At 38.5% G+C, this 26,120-nt stretch overlaps 1 protein-coding gene across 3 annotated transcripts in view; it reads right to left on the bottom strand.

Moving 5' to 3' along the window:
- Nucleotides 1-7,933: 7,933 nt before the first annotated feature.
- The window catches only part of CCDC102B (coiled-coil domain containing 102B), a 181,429-nt gene continuing 163,242 nt past the window's right edge, over nt 7,934-26,120 (bottom strand). For 2 of the 3 annotated variants that reach the window (XM_061593860.1, XM_061593589.1), the window contains one exon: nt 7,934-9,346. In XM_061593860.1, coding sequence (XP_061449844.1) covers nt 9,290-9,346 — 57 coding nt within the window. In that variant the 3' untranslated portion in view covers nt 7,934-9,289. Of the gene's footprint in view, nt 9,347-15,088; nt 15,158-26,120 lie in introns of all 3 variants that reach the window. The other variant, XM_061593682.1, reaches the window with a different exon arrangement.

The following is a 26,120-nucleotide window of genomic DNA, read 5'->3' on the forward strand; positions in this document are numbered from 1 at the left end:
TTGCCTATTGACATTAGGCAGATGCCTCTTTTCAGCACCTGCTAAAATCAGTTTTCTTGAGGCAAGCCTCTCCAGGCATGTGGAAGCTATTGTCTTTTTAAATCTGTTTTTAACTCATTATTGGTTTTATTATTTTGAATGTTTTTAAGTATCTGTCCTTAATGATTTTGCCAATAATTTTATTGTTTTAATTCTTTCTGTAAACCACTTTGAGATTTTTTTACAATAAAGTGGTATATAAATGTTGTAAATAAAAATACATAAATAAATGTTGGGGTCACTGTGGCCCTTGAGTCTCTTCCCACTTTTAGGAAACAAGGAATCTGCCTTATACTGATTCAGGCCATTTCATACCATGACTTCTTAAATGTAACACCATACCAACCACAACAAGATTCCTATGAGTAAGGCAGAAAACTAAGCATCTCACAACCAGTCAGGATTCTTAACCAAAACCCAAAAATATGATAAATGAAGAAATATTTATATAAGCATGACTATCAAATATATTTATTATTTACACAAACTGTAAAGATATTTATAGTGCAATCCTAGGTTTATTTATTCAGAAGCAAGTCCCAGTATATTCAGTGGGGCTTCCTCAAACAGGGACAGAAATGCAACCTCAAGTGATAAGCAACTTCATTCACACAACCCAAAATTCCGAATCATAAGACTCCATACACGCACACACCGCAGACGTATAAATACATACAGCCCATATAACAGTTTATTGTCAAACCAGTTGCTCATTGCAGAAAAATCAGTATTAGTTTTTAAAAAATCAGTATCAGTTTCCTACAGAATAAAAACTGTAATATCTAAGTAAGCCCTGCCTACTTGCTTTAAAATAGGACTGGAGGAGGGGGGGACAGAAAGACAACATAAACACAATTCTTTTTTACATTCACTCCAAAGTCCCATTGATTTTCAGCACATTCATAACCATGTCTACTCAAAAGTAAGTCCTATTGAATTCAATGGGATTTACTTTGGGCATATGGGATTAGCATTGCTTTTACAAAAGCAAGTATTGGGAAGGTTTTCAAAACACTGCCCAGGATCTGACTCCTGCACACAAGTGGAAAAAAAAAACTGAAATGTATATACTTACCCAATTTATGAGATTTTCACATAAACGGGGGGAAACCACCATTTTCTGGCATTGCAATGAGGTTTTCTAGAGTTACACTGCCTCGGGTCAACCAAATGCAACCCTGGCTTCACTAATTGGCTGCAATCCTGAACAGGCGGGGTTAAAGCTACGAAGTGCTATACAGTACTGTTTAAAGAAAGATTTAACAGTCAGGGAGGCGGCTGACATTTTTATGTATATCTCGAGAACCGGACCACCTAGAAACTTAATTGTTTTTTTAAATTAAAGCTGAGAATCCGTGCCACCTAAGGGGCTAAACAGGCACCAGGTGGCATGCAAAGAATCCAGGTAAAACCCAGCTAACTGGGCAACATGGCAACCCTATACTCTTCCCATTTGAGATTTGCAGCAAATGGTATTCCGTAGCATTCTGTCTCTGACAGCAGAGGTAGAATGTATCCATCATGACTATGATAGCTTTATCCTCCATGGATTTGTCTAATCCTTTTTTAAGAGGAAGATTTCATATTTCAGTTGTGCCACACCTTAACCGCAAATCACCCAAAATAATGTAATCACTGGGTGGAAGGAGACTGTACCATGAAGCCAGAAGATATGTCAATGAAGTATATATGACAACCTTGGCAGCCATACATCTTGGCTTCTTGAAGATTAGAAATTGCTGATAGCAAAACTGGATGGGGTTATTGGTATTTCTGTTTCTATGTTAATATATGTCACTAATATAATATATTGGGCCATACTAAAACCAAAACTGAGTCTAAGCATCTATTTCACCCCTTACTTAGGGATTTTGGTTACTATTGCTATTATTACTACAACTAAGAAATTATTAAATGTTAGGGTTGTTATTCCATTGCTAGCATAAAAATAATTAATGAGGAAAGATTCATGTATCTTACACTTTTCCTAAGCAATTGAGTGAAGATGTGCACTTTGAGTTCCATAAAGCAGAAGACTTTCATGGTGAGTGCTATTAGAAGCTTATTCATTGAGAGGTCATAAAGGAAAAAAAATCACAAATGATCTTTTATGATCACATGAAAAGAACAGATGGCAGAAACTAGCTGTGACTGCAAAGATATAGCTGAAGGTAGATGACAACCACTCTGATTCAGGTTCTAAAGTAAACAATATTCCAATTATGGGCAATAACTTGTCCTTAGAAAATGAAAATAAAAAAGGAAAATAAAACTGAAGCACTTTCATTTGTGACAGCAGCTGCACAGTCTAATCAAACTCAACAATACTAATTATTATATGTAAATTGGAACTGCAGCAAAATATCAAAGAATTGCTAGGGTAATGCTACCAGCAACTTCAGATGGTATTTCTTTAACGTGCTACAGGAAAATGGGGTGGAGTACTGACAGAGATCCAGAAGAACTATGGAGTGAAGTCAAAGACATTATCAGGGAAGAATGCAAAAAGACAATACCTCTAATTAAAAAGAGAAAGACCTCAATGGATGACTTAAGAAACTCTTAAAATGGTTAAAGAGAGAAGGAAAGCAAAAGCAAAAGGAGACAGAAACACGGTTAGAACCCTAAATACAATACTACAGTGACTAGCACATAGGGACAACTACAATAATTATTGTACAGAAAAAGAAGATAATAAAAAGGTAGAACAAGAGTCCTATTCCAAAAGATTAGAGAAATGAAAGAGAAATTTACACCAAGAGTAGAATGTTGAATAATCAACAGGGGAACACACTGATTGACCAAGACAAAATAAAAGGAAGATGGAAGCAATACACTGAACAATTATATAAAAGAGATGCAAGGATAACAGATTCATTCATGGAGGAACTGTATGAAGAAGAACTAGAAATTTTAGAATGTGAGATGAAAGCTGCCCTTAAAATAGTTGAAAGAAGAAAATCACCAGGAATAGATGGCATACCAATAGAGTTGCTACAAGTTACCGAGATTGAATCAGTCCAAATTTTGACAAAAAATTGTCAACAAATATGGGAAAGGGATCCCAGGGAATGCAGTAATTATCGAACTATTGCCTTAATATTCCATGCAAGTAAAGTAATGCTCAAGGCTCTTACCACATATGGAGCGAGAAATGCCAGACGTCCAAGCTGGATTTAGAAAAGGAAGAGGCACAAGAGATCATACCTCAAACATATGATGGAACGGAGCAAGACATTTTAGAAGAAAATCGCCCTGTGTTTCATAGATTACAGCAAAGCCTTTGATTGTGTAGATCACGAAAAAACTATGGAATACTTTAAAAGAAATGGGGGTGCCACAGCATCTGATTGTTCTGATGTGCAACCTATGCTCTGGACAAGAGACTATTGTAAGGATAGAATATGGAGAAGCTGACTGGTTCCCAATCAGAAAGGGTGTGAGACAGGGGTGTATTTTATCACCCTATTTGTTTAATCTATATGCAGAACATATCATACGGAAAGTGGGATTGGACCAAGATGAAGGAGATGTGAAAATTGGAGGGAGAAATATCAATAATTTAAGATATGCAGACAATACCATACTACTAGCAGAAACTAGTAATGATCTGAAATGAATGCTGATGAAAGTTAAAGAGGAAAGCAACAAAAGCAGGACTACAGCTGAATGTCAAGAAGACTAAAGTAATGACAACAGAAGATTTATGTAACTTCATAGCTTATAATGAGGACATTGAACTTGTCAAGGATTATCAATACCTTGGCACGGTCATTAACCAAAATGGAGACAATAGTCAAGAAATCAGAAGAAGGCTAGGACTTGGGAGGGCATCTATGAGAGAACTAGAAAAGATCCTCAAATGCAAAGATCATAGAATCATAGAATAGTAGAATTGGAAGGGGCCTATAAGGCCATCAAGTCCAACCCCTGCTTAATGCAGGAATCCAAATCAAAGCATTCCCGACAGATGGCTGTCCAGCTGCCTCTTGAATGCCTCCAGTGTTGGAGAGCCCACTACCTCTATAGGTAGTTGGTCCCATTGTCGTATGGCTCTAACAGTTAGGAAGTTTTTCCTGAGGTTCAGTCGAAATCTGGCTTCCTGCAACTTGAGCCCATTATCCCGTGCCCTGCACTTTGGGATGATTGAGAAGAGATCCCAGCCCTCCTCTGTGTGACAACCTTTCATGTACTTGAAGAGTGCTATCGTATCTCCCCTCATTCTTCTCCAGGCTAAACATGCCCAGTTCTTTCAGTCTCTCCTCATAGGGCATGGTTTCTAGTCCCCTGATCATCCTTGTTGTCCTCCTCTGAACCTGTTCCAGTTTGTCTGCATCCTTCTTGAAGTACGGAGACCAGAACTGGGTGCAGTATTCAAGATGAGGCCTAACTAGTGCTGAATAGCTGAATAGATGTGTCACTGAACACCAAAGTCGGGATCATTCAGACCATATTCCCAATCTCTATGTATGGATGTGAAAATTGGACAGTGAAAAAAGTGGATAAGAGAAAAATCAACTCATTTGAAATGTAGTGTTGGAGGAAATCTTTGTGGATACCATGGATTGCAAAAAAAGACAAATAATTGGGTGTTAGAACAAATTAAACCAGAACTATAATTACAACCTAAAATGTTGAAACGGAGGTTCTCATACTTTGTATACATAATGAGAAGACCTGATTCACTAGAAAAGACCATAATGCTGGGAAAAACAGAAGGGAGTAGAAAAAGAGGAAGACAAAACAAGAGATGGATTGACTCCTTAAAGGAAGCCACAGACCTGAACTTACAAGATCTGAACAGGGTGGTTTACAACAGATGCTATTGGAGATGCTGATTCATACGGTCACTATAGGTCGTAATCGACTTGAAGGCACATAATACACACACACACACACGTCTACGCTAGTAGATCTGGCTCACATGTCATAGCCATAATTTGATTTGGGGAAGGGCAATATCTCAGTGGAAGAGCATCTGCTTTGCAAGGAGAAGGTCCCTTGTTGAATCCCCAGCATCTCCAGGTAGGGCTGGGAGAGACCTCTGCCTGAAAACCTGGAGAGACGTTACCAGTTAGCATAGACAGTACTGCACTAGATGGACCAGTGGCCTGACTCAACATAAGGCAGCTTCCTATGTTCCTATAACTACAGTCTCAAGCAGTCACCTGAATATGTGAAAGCGTCATCACTAAGAATAATACTTTTCAGATTATTTTCCAGCTGGTGTGCTTTCTTCCTCCTTGTCTAGTGCCTGGGAGAGTTGCAATGACAGCATCGTGGGCACCAGGCACTAGAAAACATAGTTTTCTCAGGGTGTCAGAGTCAGAGATTTTAGGTGGGGAGTCAGGTCATCTGAAAGCAAAATGTCCCAGGATTCTTTTAATCTAAGATGCATGCTCAGCAACATCCCAGGCACAAAATATTATTGGACATATAGGTTCCATGGGGAGTGAACAACTTAGTTTGCCAGGGAATTCATTGATCCATATAATGCATCTTCAGTTCTGGGGTTTATGCCACTGGGAAGCAAATGTCACTAAACACTTTGCACTACTAAAATGATAAAATCTGCAGAGGAGACCCAGCAATAAAAAGTTGAGATTGTGAGCTGCTATTAAAAAAACCCCTAACATTGTAGAACAAAATGTAAAATAAACTGAGGCAGCTCATAAGATAGTAACTTGGCGTTATTACCCCTAAAAGAACCTCAGCTATTACATGCTGAGAGAACTATGTTTTCCTTCATATGATGCTGGAGGGCAAGACTGTGTAAGCTTCCGTGCTTCTGCCTAGTACTCTAATTGTATAATTCTCTTGGTATAATGCATTTTAACTGACAGTAACTGCTAATGCATTAAGGTAACTAGGCAACACGTCAGTCTTCTGTCTTTTTACATCCCACCACTTTGAAGGTTGTCACATGCTTCTCTGATTCACATACTGTGACGGTCTTCCCTTATTCTTCCCTTCCCGACATCTCACAGATAACTTCTTGGTTTTGATTTGTGTTACAGGTGAGGCTTGTGAAATCATTAGGTTATGTGGGGACATTCTCTCTCTCTCTCAACAAAGGTGCAGCTGTGTAACACTTTGGGATACTTCCATTTCCTATCTAGTATCTCTCTCTTGCTATTTTCCTACTATTTGCATGGCAATTGGAAAGTTCTGGTCAGATTTATTTCTCCACATGTTCTGGCCTGCCTATTGAAACATATCAGGCTTTCAAGGCAGCAAATAGAAAACAGAAGGCATAAAAACTAATTGTAAAAACAGCAGACATAAAACACATTTTTAACTGCAGCACAGAGATGAATCAGTAAAGGTTTTTTTAAAAAAAAATTAATGCTACAATTGTATACATGCCTACTCACTTCTGAGTTGAGTGGAGCTTACTGCTCAAGGAAGTGTGCATAGGTCTGAAGCCTTATCTATCCTGCCTAAAGGCCAAGCAAAATCAAAGTGTCAGCTTACTAAATAACATTCAGAAAATTCTGGTTTCAGATGACAATAGGTTTCTTCAGATGTACTTGGAGCATGGTCAAAACCATCACTTTATGTTATGTTCAGAAATAACCCTAGGGTCCTTTGGGAGGAAGGGTGGGATATAAATTTAATAAATAATAAATAAATAAATGGTAAACTTATACATGATGCTGTGATTAGTCTTCCTGTTAATAACTCCACTGATGGTGAATTGCTGTGTGTAAGGTGGTTGCGCCATCATGGTAGGAAACTGATTGGAAACATGACATCTGTAATAACAAAAGGTCCCATACCCAGTCCCACACAATATTCTTTATTCTTAAACCTTTTGTTGTTGCTTCTAATGATTTTTTTAAAAACAAGATATTCCCGTATTGATGGTTTCTCTTTTGTTCTATATAGGAGCTTATATGGTTTACTAAAATGGAGGAAACAGGAAAGGCTGTTTCCTTCCGCATCTTGAATTCTCTATCATCTAAAGTCGTTTGTGCTTTAATGTTTTCCTTACAGGATGTATGCTTTTGAGCACATCAGTCAAAGCAAGGGGTGAATGGGCTTTGCCCTAGGAAGAAGATTAGACAGGATCAGGTCTTGAGCTACTGGAATGCTAAAAAAGGAAATTCCCATTGCTCCTAAAACTAAAACTGGATTTTAGTCTTGACATCTGAGAAATATAGCTTTGGATCCAAACTACGGGTTTGGATCTGAATAACAGTGAGCGGAACAAAATAGCTACTAGTGCCATTTTGCAAATGTTTAAAAGTGGGCACAGTACTTTAAGGTAGGTTCTAGTGCAACTTCCTAGAGCTTGCACAAGCAGACATGTAAGGCAGGTTCTAGAGCAGTTATCAGGCGGCTGCAAAAGGAGAACATCAGTCTTTGATTGATAATCCTAACGGGATTAGGGAGGAGCAGAGTGGCAGATCCAGAGTGGAAGATGGGGGCAGTTCTTCTTTTCATTTTGCTATGCCAGCACCAAACTGTTGTAGCTGAAAGCCTGAGGATTAGGCCCCTTGGGAGATTGGCAGGGTTTGGATCCAGTGGGCATGCAAAACAGCCTTTTTGTGAGTGAAAGACTTTTTCCCTTAGTGGAAAGGCACCTCTAGAACCAACCCATAGTCAACAAGGAAAGAAAATAAGATGAAACACAAATGAGTAGATATATATTTTTCAACCTAATTGCATAGCAGGGAAGATACAGTTAAAAATAAGACAGGAAAAAACAAATAAAGAAGCTACTATTATGGATACCAAAATATTTATTTTCATGTATTTCTAGCTGAGCAAAAGTCTATCATCTCCCACAATGGAAATTACTTCTAAGTAAACATACATATGATTGAACTGTTAATTTGGCAGATTTATGATAATTGCCAAATATTTTTTTTAACAAAAATCTTACCTCTCAAGAGAATATCTGCCTATGAAAATACAAAGAGCTAATAAAGAAGACAAAAGATGTATGTTAACCATGTTGGTAACATTCCATAACTATTCCAATTACCCTCTTGGGTCGTGCTAACTGAAGTGCTACCTCACTGCAACATTAATTTTGAATTATTTGGTTACATTTCAGGAAAAAAAGTAATTAAGATTTAATATACAATCTCATTCTTCATTACAAGACTTGATTAAATCTAATTTTTATTTTAATTCTTTTGTGGTATGAAGGACTTGGGTAGCAGACCACAGGATTTTCTTCTACATTTCAGGCTAAATAGCTCAAGCAATAAAAACTGGGGGCATTTTTAGCATGTAACTACTTTAGTAGTGAGATGGAATGGTGAACTTTTAATGTCACCTAGTTCTTAGGTTTTCCAGAATAATTGTATTCATTGTATTCTTTTTAAGAATATAAAAAGGTTACTGTGTTAATTATAATAAAATAATAAACCTATTGCCATTAAAATAAAGAACCTTCTTGAATTCTTGAATCTTCATCTATTCTTTTTTCTTTGTCTGCCCTCCCCAATTATATTTTGTGGCACTGAGATTAATCTATGTCAGAAAAAAGTTATTGCTTATGTTTGGTTCTGATGCAAATTTACATATTGATTGGTAGTGTTGATAAAATACACTGACTTTCCCATCCATGTAACTGGTGTGGAAGACACTGGTGCTGCTATTCAAACATTATTTGCAAACGTACCATCAGCTGGCATATTGAAAGAAATATCAAAGTCTGGGGAAAGACTCAACAGCTTCTTATTGCCCTCTACATGCACTTAGTGCAGATATAGGGAACCTGTGTGGCCCACCAGATGTTGTTGGACTCAAACTCCCCATTAGCCCCAGACAGCATGGGCAATGGTCAGGGATGATGGGAGTTGTAGTCCAGAAACATCTGGAGGGTCACAAGTTCCCCATCACTGACTTACTACAAGGAAAACAGCTGCCTATTCACTTGCTCCAAGGGCTGGAAGGTATATGTGTGTAAGGGGGGGAGGTGTGTGTGTGTATGTGTGAGAGAGAGAGGGAGGGAGGGAGGGAGGGAGAGAGCACAGCTCCTGCCACAGCCTTCATTCACTCATCCTTTAAGATGAGAATAGAGAATGTGTTTACAGGTGTTATAGTGCTATGCTGCAGTTTCCCCCCCTCTGCTGTTCTCCACTCTGTCCCATTTGTGTTTATTTGGGATTGGACGGTAGAACAGATAATGTCATCACTGCAAGATGAACAGGTGGCAAGGGAGAAGAAGGCCACATGGCCTGGGGAAAATGTTGGAAAAACACCAGCTTCAGTGTTGTCAGCAGGAATTATCAGTTCAGGGAGAAGATGGATTGTGGGTAGAATTGCTGTCCTTTCTTGCCTCTGAAGGTTTCTGTTAATGAAAGACAAGGAATAAAATTAAGTTTCTGTTTATTTTTTGGCTCTTTACTTTGAACTAAAATCTGCATATTGGCAAAAGTAAAGTATGAAGCAGAGTCTCTGTCTGAAGCTAAAATACGTGCTATGCTTTGCATTTGAATGAACAGTTCATTCTGCCTCTAGGTTATTTGGATAGCTATATTATTTTAGAGTTATGAAAACATATTGTGATAAAATAACAGCGTGATCCACAATCTCAGCTAAATTGAAGGAGTTTAAGCTGGTTCACCTCCTATTGACCTCACTGCTATTTGGTGGAAAATTTATGTCCCCAGCACAATAATTTGTTCACTGTCTGAACTGTATCTGCATAAGCAAAAATAAAAATAAATAAATAAAACCAGTACTTTTGTTGTTGTTATGACCCTGCGTTGAAGGAAGACTAACACTCCAGGGCTCACTTCCAAAAAAATAAATAAATGCTTGGTTATTATACAAATGTCAGGGTAGTTGGCAGAACACCACCCTAAAGGCAAAATGAGAAAGCAAGGTTTTCAGGATGATTTATGGTCTGTGTCCTTACTGAAGTGAGATAAAATGCCTAGGGAGATATGCAGCCCACTTGCTGACCTTGCTGAGATATGTCAAAAGAGCAACAGGCTCATGAAGCAAACTCTCAAATGGCAAAGAGTAACTTATTTATGATTTTTGTCAACCTTCATTAATTCTAAACAATGGATAAACAATGATATTGTCCTCGCTTCCCGGTAAAGGTTGGGGAAAGAGCTAAGGTTGTTGATATTCAAAGCTACATTTCTTTGTCACTATACAGTATATAATTCAATAAAACACACAGAAAATGCACATCTTACTTAGATGATCCAATCCCTGTTTTGTTTTCATGATTATCCAAGGCTTAAATTAAGATAAGAAAAAAAGCACATAAGTAACTAATAATTTTAATGGAAACATACACATGATATATCTCATGAATGACCTCCAGGAAAGCATTAACATGAATGGCCATAGACTGTGAAACAAATGTTCTGTGAATACAGCTCCATGTCTTGGTACTGATGCCTACAATTGTGAAAACACATTTTTCAGCTTCTAAAACATGAAATTATTTCACTAAAACCTAGAGTTGCATTGCTTAGAACCCTTTTGTAATGCATGAATGTGCCCTGCAAAAAGGAAATGTATATACACACATACACACACACATACATATATACACTGAGAATCTGCCCAAGTGTGATGTATTCCATGTTCCAATGTTGCTACCACATAATCTAGACATTGTGCATGACAAGCAGAGTGTGAGAACTAGCATATATGGGAATGTGCCTTGGTGGAGAATATGGAGAGGGTCAGGAGCTGATGTGGATGAAACAGGTGGCAGAGCACGAGACCAGAAAACAGTTTCATTGCAAAGGTTATATATACCTTGACGGCTCATGATGAGCTTGGATAGGCACATAGGAGAACTACTCACAAAGAAAGGGATGTAGGAACTGGGCACAAATTGAAAACGGTTTATAAAAAACAGAGGTAAGGAATACCCAAGGAGAATCTCCCTGCAGTTCTGAACTGAAGGGAGAGTTAGGAAGAAGACAAAGGATAAAGGGTGCTTTCCTCCATATGAGCCCACACTGCTTTGAGAACTGCTTTGAGAACCAAGGATGCCAGTCCCCGCCTTCCCAGGCTCTGACCCTGTTATAAGTACTCTACAAAGGTCCCAGAGGCTTGGATCCAGAGGAAGTTAGCCGAGTTTTAGTCCCATTAAAAAGATAAACCTGTCTCACTGATTTCAAAGGGACTAAAGCTTGGCTAATTTATAATGCAATCCAACCCAGCTGCTTCCTGGCAGTGCTTCATGGACTGGCAGAGCCAACACTGCACCTGCAGCCCTGCTGCACATGCCAGCCAAACAGAAGTTGGGGAGGTGAGGGGGAAAACTGCTGTGGCAGCCTAGAGCTGCCACAATGATCAGAGCAAATTGGGCTCAATGTTGTCATGAAATCCAATGGATCTTAGGCTGGTGCAGTCCCTGCACATCCCCAGAATGCCCCATTTTGGGGCTTTCTGCCGGCTATTGATGGTGGGGATCACGCCAGCAACTCTTCCTTCTGTCTGCACTTTCAATGGCCAGGATGGGAAGCTCCATACTTGTGGAGTGACAGCAGGGCCAGCTCTGCATTGTCAAAAAGCCAGCAGGGCTGTCCAGAGGAATTCCTCCATCTAATCCAATCTTCCCTCAGCCTGGCATGAAGAGATTGTGCCCTTACTCTGGAATTGTTAGATATATTTCAAACAATGAGTTGCACTACAGATCCCCAGCAAGGCACAGTTGGACTTCTGAATCAGGTAGCAAAATGAAATATTAAAATAGCATCCTCCCATCTTTTCTGGAGGTTCCTGTCTTTTCTTTCCTCTAGTCCCAATCACATAATTCAGATCCCTACGTTGCCCTCTTTCTCTCAATGCTTTTCAGTAAGAGTTTTCCTATAGATCATTGTTTGTCACCAGGAACAGCAAGCCCATGGTGGGGCTTCCATATGCTGGCCATATCATGGAACAGAGTTCATTGCATGAGTTGGGTGATGGGTCCACACTTCATTGGCATTCATTCACCCTTGATTGAATGACAACAGTCATCATGATAGCCTCAATTCAGGCAGTGAGTTCAGCAACTCTTTTCCTAATTTTGATTACAGTCAGTCAATACCTTTATTATGGTCATAGGATCCGGTCAGGTTAAAATTCAGAGCACACATAACAAAAAAGATGTACTTTCTCCAGTTTAAGCAATACAGTCAGTCAGTTTATCATTATTTTCTTAACCTAACACCACCATTGCTCATGGAGTACATTACACAGAGGATACATTCCCACCCTTGGGAGACAGCACAAGTATGGGACGGAGATCAAGACAGGAGGAAACAGGGGAAGAATATGCATTTATTCTGCTAACATGGTCTTAATTACAGAAGGGTATGGGGGCTAAAAAGTTGCACAAATGACTTTGTGTATTAAGAATAGATCTGAAGAAGGTAAGAGTGGTGTCATCATGCAGGTATTCTGGGAGGGAATTCCCAGCATAAGATTCAGCAAAGAAAAAAAACATGGTTGTTTCAGGAAGCATGAGACCTTCTGATGGCTGAGTGTAGTGGAGCTGATGGTGCTGGCCAGAAGATAACAGGCAAGAATGTATCAGGGTACTAGAACTGAGAGATCAGGGGAGGCAAAGGCATGAAGACTTTAAAGGTAAGGGTGACACATTTGTGCTGGATTTGAGATTGGAAATGAAGCCAGTGTAGGGTTTTACGGAGAGTCCCATGTATGCATGAACTAGACTAAGGGTGGGGAACCTATAGCCCTCCAGATGTTGCTGAACTACAACTCCCACCAACTCCAGCAAACATGGCCAATGGCCAGGGATGATGGAAGCTGTAGTTTGCCAACATCTGGACTGCCACAAGTTTCTCACTATTGAACTAAATGAATAAATATCAACTAATATTCTGATCTTTGTTTGAAGCTATGCTATTTGATTGATTCAGCAAATTTTATCAGCTAGCTTGTATCTCCAGGTTGAAAGTTAGCTTTTCAGCATAACCTCTGGTCATTTTACTTCTAATCTAGGAGTGGGGAATCTGTGGGCCCCCAGGTGTTGTTGGATTCCAACTCCCATCAGCTACAGACTACTGTGGTCAGTAGTATGGGATGATGGGAGTTGTAGGCCAACAACAACTGAAGGACCACAAGTCCTGCACCCCTACTTCAAGCAATCATGTTCCCAACTTTTCCCTATTTACCTAACAGTTTCCTGTGTGGCAGTCTATCAACTTATTTACTGAAATCCAATTCCAAATATGTTAGGGCTGTGAGCCTAAGCATAGTTATTTGGACATAAATTGCCCCGAAGTTAATCAGACATCCACATAAATATTCTAGATGTTTAAGGGTGCTGATGAAGCACATTTCCTTGACTGTGAAATCCACTCAGTAAAGGATATCAGATATGTTGAGCGTATTTTACTTGTGGAGTCATATTCCATTATATTCCATTTGACATTTTCTTCAATTTTATTCACATCTGTTGAGCTTTACATAATTAAACATATAATTATTTATTCTCTTTCTTACTTAGAGTATTTTCTCATCATCAGTTGCTACCCCAGAATGAGATGCTTTATTAACAATCTTCTATTCTCAACATCTTGTGCTAGTTAGTTATATTTTTCTTCTTGATCTATATATTATTTATGTCCTCTGCTGACTCTTACATGCAGTAACTTTTATTTCTTTGTACTTACTTGTGTCAAGCATCAACTTCATCATTGTTTGGTGTCTCTACCAAAACTAAAGGTAGACACTTAAGTGACCTGGTCTCAAACCAATCTCAACCAATTATTTTTCAAGCAAGCCTAAGGTAGAGCAGGTTTATAAACAGGTTCCTGTTCTGAAAGAGTGCCAACACCCAATGTAATGACATACAGCCCTGTTGGTATTATTGATGTCCCGTCACATAGATTGGGATCCACATTAACCAAGAGTGGAAGGAAAAATGTATTTTGTGTTATTCCATGAGCTCTTGTGCAAGAGCTGATGGAAGACCCCTCAAACTGCAGTGCCATAATCTAGTAGCATGAGACAAATGCAGGATAAAGATGATAAAACAAGGCCAGCCCAAGTCATTTCACTGCCTGAGGTAACTGACTAAATGGTGTCACTGCTCCATTCCATGTACAGAATCTGACTGGACTGGTGGTTGAATCTTAGTTCAACAGTGGCAATGGGACAACATTCTTCGGTGTACCTGAAGGCAGCAGGCTAGTTTAAGAAGCTACTTTAGGGAACTCAGGTGCAATGCTGGGGGGATTGCTGCTTCACTGGCATATACCTCACTCTGCCAAAAATATATAAATGCGAATTTATACCTTCATGTCTGACCATTTAAAAAGTCTTGAGAAATATCTTCCTCGTGCAGGAGTTTACAAAAACAGAACTAGAATTGTTTTTAAGGTGTTTTGTTTTTTAAATGTTTTAAAGATGTTTGAAGATGTTTTGAAGATGTATTTATTGTTTTATCACTTGTTGTTAGCCGTCCAAGGTTGTTTTGGGGAGGAAAGGTGGGATATAAATTTAAACAACAACAACCCTTCTGTGAGTGCAAAAGGCATTCTGCTAGCAGAAAGGCACTTTTGGATCCCACACAGAATCTGGGAATTTTATTATAGGATTTAATAAATTGTAACATGATATCAAGGGTTTGCTAATTTGATTTTCTTAATCTCCTGCCAACAATGCTCTTCAGCAGTTGACATAAGTGATACAGGACAGCTTCTATGTGAATAAGCGAATGGACACAATGTGGACATTAAAAATAGGAACATGAAAAAAATAGTGAGAGATACTTGGATCTAACAAGACATTTTATCTCTTTTTTCTTCTTTAAACTGGAACTTGTGATTGTGACTTGTTCTAAACTGTTTTTAATTTTGTATTTTATATTGTTATGCTTGTTACTCTTTGAAGTACTAAAACCATTATTTCTGTACTGCAGTTGCTGTATATTGACAGGAATCTTAAATGTAACTGTGTTGCTTATTTCTCAGTATATGTTTGGTCAAACTGACTGCAGCGATGCATGCTGTAATACCAGCATACATTCCATATGCTTGTTACCAGGGAGAAATGATTTTGAAGTTATTTTAGGCTGTAATATTTTTGGGCCATCTTAATTGCTTACCTTTGCTAAGAATCAACATTCACTTGCGATTTGTTTGTGGGAAATACTTCTGCTTTCACCATCTGTACACTGCAGCAAAATGATAAGGACCATAACAATATATTATGAAACCAAATAGTCTAGGGAAAATCTGTCAAAGTTACCTAATCATGTATGTGCAATTGTATAAATCTGCTTTTGCAGTGTAAGCTGTTCATAGCTTGGGGGTGGAGGAAACATTAACGACTGACGAAGGAACTTTTAGAGATGGGTATATCTGGAACTTTCATTTAGGAAGTAAGCTTCTGGTGCATTTTCTTGAACAAAATAAAAATCTGAAGTGGTCAAAACAGAGAAAATTGCACAACTTTTCAGTGATCAGCATTTGAGGCTGGATGTTCTTGCTTACCACAAATATTAGCCACTCCTCATGTCTGGCCTTGTCTCCCTTCCCTTCCTTTTCTTTGCAAATATAACTCTGTAGCTATATTAAGTTATCCGATTATATCTCTGGCATTGTGGGTTACAAAATCTCAGGTAGTAAGGCTGGGAAATGCCATTGCCTGGGATTTCGAAGAACCATTGGTATTCAGATGAAACATACTAGGCTATATGAATTATTGGCTCGAACATAAGGATGTCCATCAATATACCTTCTTTCATAATTTCCCTTTAGTAATGGGTTGTCTTTCCCAGTTACCTCAAAACATGTGAAATGAAATGCATTTGGTGCCCTTGAGCTCATAGATGGGCTTGGATCCAATGGATATGTCTGCTAATGGGGGGGTTGGGAACCTCAGGCCTGGGGGCCAAATGCAGCCCTCCATTCCTCTCTATCTGGGCTTTGGAATTCTCCCCAGGCCACACACCCTCTCCTCAGGCCACAAACTTCACTTTTCTGTCAGGAATATATCCTGTGGTAATGCCTCTTGCTTGTCTGGATGGAGGACAGAGAGGGATGTAAGAGTACATGCAGAAACTAGCCAACCACACAAAGGTAAAATTTACCTTTGTGATAGTCTTGCAATCAACTAAATGTGTACAAAAAAGCAAATATTAGGGGAAAGTATGCACAAAAATATTAGTGAAAATAATGTGCACAAATGAATTATCTTAGGAAAAAATTGCTTGCCAAAAAACATATAGTATATTAGGAGAAAAGCACACAAAAATACATTCAGATTTTCATGACTTTCTTTTCTTTTTTCTTTTTTAAAAAAGGTTGCAAACTAATAAGGAAACAATGTGAACTGAATTTAAGATTGGAAAAAAAACTGAAATTGACAAGGTCATCCAGCCCTAGACACACAAAAATATATTTCCACAATAGAGACTGTCTGAAACATGCACATTCAACAAATGTACTGCCCAGTTTGCAAAATTCATTTCGAATGCAGATTTCTATACTCCAGAACATCTGAATAAAAACATTTCCTGTATGAACATAAAATTTGAACACAATGCTAAAAGAAAAAAGTCTCACTGAAGACAGAAAAATACATTCGTCTTACACTGATAACTCATTCTGTCGACCTAGGTAAAGTGAATGTATGCTGTTGTGGATCTCTCCTCAGGCTCATGTTACTAAGGAAACTGATGCAGTTAGCTACCAGGGAATTAGACTTCCAGTTGCCCACTCAGACTGATCTGTTTTCCCCCAGCTGTTGATCTTTAATCTCCTTTTTATACAGATAAGAGTTTACATGAAATTACTGAGCAGAATGAAATCCAGTTTTAAGATGCAGTGGGCAGGTGGCTTCATATGCAGCAATGAGAAAATCCCAGACTTAGAGCTTTGTCTCTGTTAACAACCTCTTTTTAATGCCAACAGTTTTCATAGATAAAATTATCAAGCAATCTTATAGTTACACTGTGCCCATCAGTTCTGCAAAAGCCATGTCATTGTTGCCTAATTCCTCTTGACTAGAATGATGGTGCTAAAGCCAATGTCCACCTTTTCCATCTGTCAAAAAAGTTGATATTTGATTAGTTGAATCGTTTAATCTCTTGAAGGCAACAAATTACAGAAAAAACATAGGGAGAAGGGAAGATGGAAAAAGTGATTTAAGGGTGCAATCCTGACCTCATCTACTGTCAATTGACATTTAACAGAGCAGCAGGTTTACCACCACATCAACACCCCTCCTGTGCATGCTAGCTGGGGTGGAAAGAGGGCAGTCAGATTGCTGTGCCAGCCTGGAGCTGGTACCATGACAGGGTCCAGCTTCAATGGATTTTCAGTACATAAAATGTTTTACAGTTCTTGTCTAACAGCACAATCCTAACTATAACCAGTCAGCAGCAACTCCTATTGAATTCAATGGGGCTTACTCCCATGAAGGGAGGGAAGAATCTGTCAATTTCAGTTCTCTCTTTCCAGTCTTAAATTCAGGTCTCCAGGTTTCTGCAGCAAGTTCTTCAGCATTTTTGTGCAAATTTCTCCTAATAAACATATTTTTGTCTGCAGTTTTGTCTAATGTACATATTTTGTAAGCAATTTCTCCTTATATAAAGTATGTTTGTATGTTATTTTCACTTATATATTCATTTTATACATATTTCCCCTAATTTATGTATTTTTATAAACACTGGTTGGAGAACTGTACCACAAAGTTCAGATAACTGTGAATTTTGAAGGATGGGCGTATGTCAGTTCTCATATTGTTTTGGACAGTGCACATTTGATAAATTTGGCTTTAAATGCAAACTGAATTGAATTTCTTCTCAATCCATACTCCCAGGTAAGTGGGGTTAGGATTGCAGCCCTGGCCATCTTTATAATTCTTATTATACTGTTGCATGCCACCCCAATCGCTGAGCAGTGCGAGACTTCCAGGGGTTCCTGTGCTTACCAAGGATTTGGTTCCCTTGAAAAGAGGGTCAGTGGAGGCTATGGTGCCTTATAGGATATATGGTTTATTTACACATATTCACAGCCTGAGCATAAGGTGGAGGGGTTGTCAGCATTAGCAGTTCAATAGATCTTGCTTTTCCATCAGGCTTGTAGGGAGGCACTCCAAAGCCATGTTGCAGAGAGAAGGCCTCTCTGTCTATCTTCCTAGTTCCCAGCTTCTCCCAGGCTAAACTAAAAAAAAAATGCCTCTCCTGGATGGGGAGAGGAGGGCCTCTCCCTTGAAAAGAGTTCCAATAGCCACAGGATTTCTCTTGGCCTTCTCAATGGTGGTCCCCCATTTGTGGAACACTCTTCCCAGGAAGGTATGTCTGGCATCATCATGATCCATCTGTAGGTGCCAGGCAAAAACATTTCTCTTCTCCAAGGCATTTGGTTCTTAAATTTAAATTAAGAAAGCTTTGGAGTGCTTCTGTTGTATAGCCTTCCTAAGAAGGGTTGTTCCTATTGAATTCAATGGGGCTTACTCCCATGAAGGGAGCCCCATATAAATACTTTATATATATATCCTAGGGTGGCAAGAATGGCCCCCTCCTTGCAGTCCTTCCGTCGGCAAGCAAAGACTTTTTTATTCCAACAAGCCTTTGGAACTGAAGGCTGTTAAGGACAGGGCTTGAAGGGTGCTGCATTGCTATTGTCTAATTGTATTATTTTATACTGAGTTTGAATTATTTTAACTGTATGTATGAATGGTTTTAATACTGTAAATAGTTTAATTGTATTTTAATCTAGACTTTTGTCATATATATATATATATGAATGTAATTGTGATTAACAAAACAGAGGTTTTTATTGTATTAACAAAACGTTTCAGCTTCTGCCTTCATCAGCTGCTAACATGCAAATGCTGTTACCAAAGTGGCAGTTATAGAGCTTTCAGGATGGAATGCTCAGAGGGGCTTCATTTGCAGAAGCTAAGTAGTGGTGGTACTGTCCTCCAGGTTCAGGCCATGTGGGGCCAATGTGTCCAGAGAGTAAATCCAAAAGTTCTCCCTTTTGGTCAATGCTGCTGGATCTGCTGGCATCTCTATCGCTGTAATGGAAAAGTCCAACAGGCTGTGACCCTCGATGTTAAAATGCTTTGCAACTGGTTGCTCCACTTTTTTTGTCAAGATTGCCGACTTGTGTTTCCTGTAGAGCATGCGTAGGTCAGTTGTGGTCTTTCCTACGTATTGGATATGACATCCTGGTCTTTTGCACTCGATGATGTAAACTATATTGCAGGACCTGCAGGTGATGTTCTGTTTGATGTAATATGTTCTGCCTGTCCTAGTGGTTGTGAAAGTAGCTGTCTCCCTGAGGTACACACAGGTGATACTGTGTTTGGAGTGACAAGGATGAGACCCTGGATTGGTGATAGGTGGTTTAAGCACAGCTCTCACTAACAGTCTGAGCAAATTAGGAGGCAAATGTGTAAAGTAATATATATATTACTTTTAATTTTTATTAACTGTAAGTCATTTTGAGTGCACACATTTGTGTAGAAAAGTGAGTACAAAATTTAATGAATAAATAATAAATAAAATAAAATTGGCCACATCCCTTTGAATATGAAGATTGCCCATTCAATAAGTCCATTAACTCACAGGCGGACCTGGCTAAACTATTAGTTTAACAAAGGAAACTAGTCTGACCAGTGGAGTGGTAGAAATAATCTATCTCCTAATCCCATAACAATACAGATTGGGAACTATGGCCAAACTAGATGTGATGGATATTGTTACACTGTTCTTGAATAAAATTGGAATGGGGCAGCCATCTCTTTACAGGACAAGGTACACACAGGCAGAGCTTGGAAAAATTATTTTTTTGAACTACAACTCCCATCAGCCCAATCCAGTGGCCATGCTGGCTGGGGCTGATGGGAATTGTAGTTTAAAAAAAATAACTTTTCCAAGCTCTACACACAGGTAGAGGGAAACAAACCAGCCCTCCTTCCTTCCCTTTTACTGCACTGCACTCTATTACAATAAGCATTTTTTCTCTAAGCATGTCCCACTTCTGGTATAGGATCCACGGTGGTAGAAGACTGCTTAAAGCAGTGGAATGCAGCAAGGTACAGTGGAAGAGAAGAGCAGGTTTTTACCTTCTCCCTTGTACACCAGTGTAGATCTGCACATACTACTTTGTATGTGAATTGGGCACACAAGTGAATGGCTGATATATAACACCTAGTTTGGCTTTTAGTGATTTGTTTTAATACCCACCCATCAGATTCTTGGTTGAATTGAATTGTGATGCCAATTCAAACCTATCTTATTCTAGTCTCATACTTTGTCAGCAGGCTGATTCCCTGTGGACCATTGGACAACCAGCTGAACACTGCTGTGGATCAGAGTATAGATGACTTAAAACACAAATTGCATATTTCAGCCCATCAGTGCACATGCATCTTTGCTTCAGAAAAAAAGGCAGCTATTCATTCTGTACAGATAAAATGTTATAGTCATTATGAAATGTAACAAGAGGATAACAGCACATATTCCTAAAGCACAGACATACCCATTTTTTAAACTTAATCTTGCATTTATCAAAACATGAGGTTTTGAATGTTGATATACACTCACTCAGAGACACACTCTCATTAGGAATGGACAAATTTGGTTTCTCATTTTCCCACTCTTAAATTCAGTTCTCTACATTTCTGCAGCAATTTGCATTTTTTAAAAAACAAAATCCTCATGAAATTCACCAGCATTATAATGCAAACTTCTCCTAATAAACATATTTTTGTATGCAGTTTTGACTAATATGGACATTTTTGTATACAAATTTCCCTAATATATTTCATTTTTGTATTCTCTTTTATTAATATATGCATTGTGATGCACACTTTCTCCTTATATGCATTACTGTTTTTAATCATTTTTATTAATCTTACAAAATTATTAAATATGATCAAAAATAATCAAAACATCATATATAAATCATACAACATCAACACATTTAAAAATAATTTAAAATAAACTCATATTTGTTGGTGTTATAGTGCGTTTATGGAATTCAACTTTTAAAGCCAGGGTATTTTTATTTACAATTTTCAGTATACTGCTTATCTTACTTGTGCTTATACTTTCCCTTTTCTTTTTGGGTGTGGGATAAACCAGAAAAGAGAGGGAAAAGATCCACTTAAAGAAACCATATCCATTTATATGCTGGCAAAGGAACATGATCAATATATGCATTTTTTTACATGTTGGTCAGAGAACTGCACCACAAAATTCAAAGAAATGTACATTTTGAAGGAAAGCTGGGTTTCAGTTTGCATATTAGTTCAAGAAGTTCAAATTAGGAGTTTCTAATTAAAGTGTAAACAAAAACAAATTTCTTCCCCAATCCTTAACACACATATGCTACTAAAACCGTTTGCATCTGATTACTAGCAGGCATTGGAATGGAATATTGTTTAGGCGGTCCAGGCTATAGAATCCCTCTGTCCACTAAGTAGGCCTTTGTGCATGAAATCAGATAATGATATTACTGTTTGAAATAATTTGACTGCTAACATGCCTACATGCTTCCTCCAACTCAAATTAGAGGATTCTGGCAGAGGAAGAAAGTATAATAATGCAGCACACTGATGCTGTGAAATAATTACAGAGTGATGACAGTGTGGGCACCCTGAATGTGTAGTTTTTGTAAGTCAGTAATGACCAGCTGTGTCTGCTTTTGCTGTGCTGTTTTATGATCAAACCTAACAATAGTCATAGATTACAGGATTTTGTAATCCCAATATTGTTCCTTTATAGAGCACTTGTTTTATCCTGAAACAAAACAAGAAAGGAGGCATGCATTAATGAGACTTAAATCTTCATGCAACCCTTTTTTGGGAGGGCAGGGGGTGAAGTAGCTGAATTTCTCTTATTCAGAGTCACTGTGTTTAGAAAGAGAAGAGCATCTTCTGGGTTTTATTATATAATAAAAATGTTTATATTACTGTGAGATTCCCCCTCCCCGGCCTTTCACAGTCTAGTGTACTGAACATCCATCACTGCCAAGAACATGCCATTCAGTTTATAAGAATAAATTCTGCATTTAAAAGCAGGCACTTGGGTTTTATTAAGATAATCCACCAAAATCATATCAAATGTGCCACTGGAGACAAAGGAAGTCAAACATCAACTTTTATCTCAAAGGCCATGGTTAATTACGAGAGAGGATCATGTAATGGGAAATTAAATCTTGAGGGACTTTGGATGTATTATTACACCCCTCTTCATATGTTATGATCTGATTGTTCAATCAACACAAATATGGAGGGTGGCATCATGGTGACAAGCTCTGTCCCCACCCCCCGGGGGGAACTATTGACCTAATCCTAGTCCCTACATTTTGATCTATCCACATTCATTGTACAGGTATACAAATGTAGACATAGTCTTGTTCAAGTGTTCAGTTAACGTGTGCAGATTGGGAGGGCATAGTCTGCCACTCCTTCACTGATTGTAATCCACTCAGATGGTTTTTACTGTTGGGTGATATAAAGATATTTACAATAAAAATAGATAAACGTGTAGATCATAATGCATGAAAAGGGCTAGTACACAGCATCTTCAAGTAATTTTGTTCATTCATTGAGCTATGTCTTCTTTCTGACCTTTGAAAATTGTTATGTAGAACGTTTCCTAGATTTTACTTAGAATAAAAAAGTGAACGTACTGAAGTACAGATAAAACAAAACAAAAATAATGGTAAGAAAGACTATCCTTTTTGTTCTAGAGAAAGCATATATATAATGTTGTTCCCCTATACATATTAGAGAGGCATATATGAAAGAACTGAGCATGATTATTTTATTAATTAAATGTATTAATTAATTATATCCCAAAGGACCCTTGGCAGCAAACATAACAAAACAACCTGACAGCAACAACAAGAAGAGGATTCTAAAAACAGATAAAAACATTCTAAAACCTAGTTACCATTTATACTCCAGTCATCATAACCAACTCTACTGGATAAGTCTAATTAATTCCAATGAAGCATCCTTCTCTATGAAAGTATGTAGGAGTATAGGACCCCAAACACCATTATAGATACATTGATTCAGAAATAAATAGGCCCAGGCCCACTACAGTTCTTTTAAGAATAGCTGAACATCTGTTCATATCAGATTTAATTATGAAGTTTAAATTGTTGTCACCCTGGAACATTATGGTGTGAAGGGTAGGTAAGAAATCAAATCTAATCAATCAATCAATCAATCAATGCATCATAAATATTGTAATCTGAGTAATATATTAAAATTAGTGTAATGTGAACTTTTCATGGAACCTAACAACCACCAAAAATCTGTTTCTTTATTCAAAAAAGAAATGAAATGAAAACAACATCTGTTTATTAAAAGTGCCTCTACCTAACTTAGATAAAACAAATCCATTAAGCAACCTAAAAACAAGCAAAGAAAATGCATGGCCACAAAACAGTTCACTAACAGACAAAAAACCCTTGCAGTTTGAGAATGTACCAATAGCCAACAGATATTTCTATCAAACTTTAAAATGTAGGGATATTGAGCAGCTATAATGAATGCACCAGGGGAACAGGAGACCTGACCTCCTCTCTGAACAATTGTACTACCCTACAAATTTGTCAAAATGCAAACACAATTTGGGTTGGTCTTTCACAGTCCAATCCACTTCCTGTGTAGCTTGGAAGAACTTGGTAACATGTGCCTCTGAGCATATGGTGAGTGGTGCCAACACCTGCAATAAGAACCTCATCTCCAAAGATCAAAAATTATATTTTTGTGTGTTTGTTGATGTTCTTCTTACTTTGCTTCTTTCCTGTGTTACTGCTGTTTCTACAGAGAATCTAACCTAGAAAATTATATTTCTCTCACTAGTCACCCTAGAAATCTGTGTCAAAATTTATTTTTATTAATTTCAAAGCTTTTTAGTGGTCAGTGTCATATTTTAGAATCATTTGCATGCTTATTGAGTTCAGTGGGATTTACTCCTGTGCAATCATGCTTAGGATAGGTGAAACTGACCTGGCAGAAATGCAAGGAGGGAGAAAGGGGGAGGAGTAGGGGAGGGGAGGAGATTGGGTGTGTGGGCATTGGGCAGACTGAAAGCCCCTTTCCTTTCCAAGCGAAAATAATTGTTAATAGTATCATTAATTTTGGGGATTTCCCCCGCCTTTTTATTCTATTCTATGTATGTTTTGTTATTTTTATTCTATGTAGAATAATCTTCCACCCAAATTTTTAACCAAAGCTGTCCCTGGCACATACACACCAGACACATACACAAGTAAGAGGTTGTCTTTGAGAACACAGCAAGAATTGTTTTAACAACTATTGCCTCCATACTGTTGATCCTTATGGTGTGGGAGTTCTCATGTGGACACAGACATGCACCCTGCTTCAAATAGGTAGCCACAGTTTCAACAGAAGGAACAAACTGGCACGCACATTCCTTTGACATGAATAAGTCAATGCAAATATAGAAGACATCGATATACGCATCAAGTTTTATACCAGGGCCACACCCTTTTCTAGTCCACATCCCTGAACCTCAATGACCTTGCTCTGCACCCTCCTCAAATGTTTTTACCTGGCTGGAATGTGTCCACGTACTGTGATAATGCTGTTTTGCTTGCCTGGATGAAGGATACAGAGATGTAAGTGTGGGGGGGTAGGGGTTGGGTATATGTAGAAGCCTGACTTGTACTGCACAAATGTAAGGGTCACACCTATTGCTCCACCCACTTTTGCCTCTAGCCCCACTCACTAATGGCATGCAGCCCCCGGAAGGTTGCAAGGTTGCCCATAAGGGGATATAGCCCTCAGGCTGATAAAGGTTCCCTCCTCTGGCTTATACAATGATTGGGTAGTATTTTTCTAGTCCTCACCAAACCAGAGAATAAGCTGAATACAGTTTATAGGCTGAAACACAGTGAACTATTGTCAGATTACAATCCCTATATCATTGTACGATTTTGCCCATATGGGGAAAAAATGAAAAGCATCAAATTCTCTCTGTTTTGCCATTTTATATATTGAGCCCTAAGTAGCAAGTAAATTGTATCAAATGCAGCCAGGATAAATGTTCTAGATTACTCAAAGGAATTTGCATACTTCTACCGATAAAGTGCTAGGCAAATCATTGGAAAAGCAATGAAGTCTCACAGTGATTTAAAAGCCCTATTAGCAATTGAAAATTGAAAATTGGGAATGAAATGTAATAATGGTAAATAATTTATAACAAGCACTAACATTCTGCCATTCAAGTTTCCTAAGGGGACTGCCACAGTATGTTTTCTCTTTCGGTGTCTTGTATAGCTTAGGACCAGTAACTGAGCATTACAGAGCACCCTGCATACTAGAAAGGAGAATGAGCTTGACCGAGGCACCATTGTGGATGGCTTTACTTAATGTAGGCCTGCATAGGAAGCCAAACCAGCAGTGTGGTTTGCCAGGTGCTTAACTACCCCCAAGATTTTGCAGGCCCAGACAAGCAGCAGTTTGGAGTATCCGATAAACCACCATACATGGCTGGTATGCTTTATTGAGCTTGGTAGATCACAGCTTGTGCAGGACTCACTGTGCACTAGAAAAGGAACTCATGTAGAATGCTCTGTCCTAAGAGTGAAAGCGTACCCTTCCCTCATTTTTGGGTGGTGCTTTGTATAATACACATTATTATCCTTTATTTCCCAGGGCGTGGGTAATGAGAGCATGGACCCAGAAATAAAAGCTCTCTTTCTTTTAGAAGCTTGGAAGAACTAGAGGATAGATCAAAGATATTTTCCTATAGATGAAGGATCAAAAGTGATGAGCAGCACAATCCACCTTAGTTAAACAGATTCACAGGAACTACCCCATTTGGGTCATGGGACATTTAGATTCCATCCAGAATACTGTTCTGGCTACGTACAGATAATAGCCTGAAACTGATAAGTTTTTGGTCCTGGATTTACTGGGATCTGATTTGCAATCCAGCAGGTGCGGGTGGGATGGTGGTGTTACTTGCGCCGAAATGGTGTTACAGTGCAGGTGCAGGCCAGGGAATGGCACAGGGCTGCTGTGTCAGGCCCAGGATGTGACTCAGGAACCATACCAACGATTGTAGTTAATTCGTGTTTTATTAGGGTAATGTCCAAACAAAGACTGTGTTTTCTCATGAATCAATACAGGGA

The sequence above is a fragment of the Rhineura floridana genome, chromosome 1 (assembly GCF_030035675.1).
Source record: "Rhineura floridana isolate rRhiFlo1 chromosome 1, rRhiFlo1.hap2, whole genome shotgun sequence".
Lineage (NCBI taxonomy): Eukaryota > Metazoa > Chordata > Lepidosauria > Squamata > Rhineuridae > Rhineura > Rhineura floridana.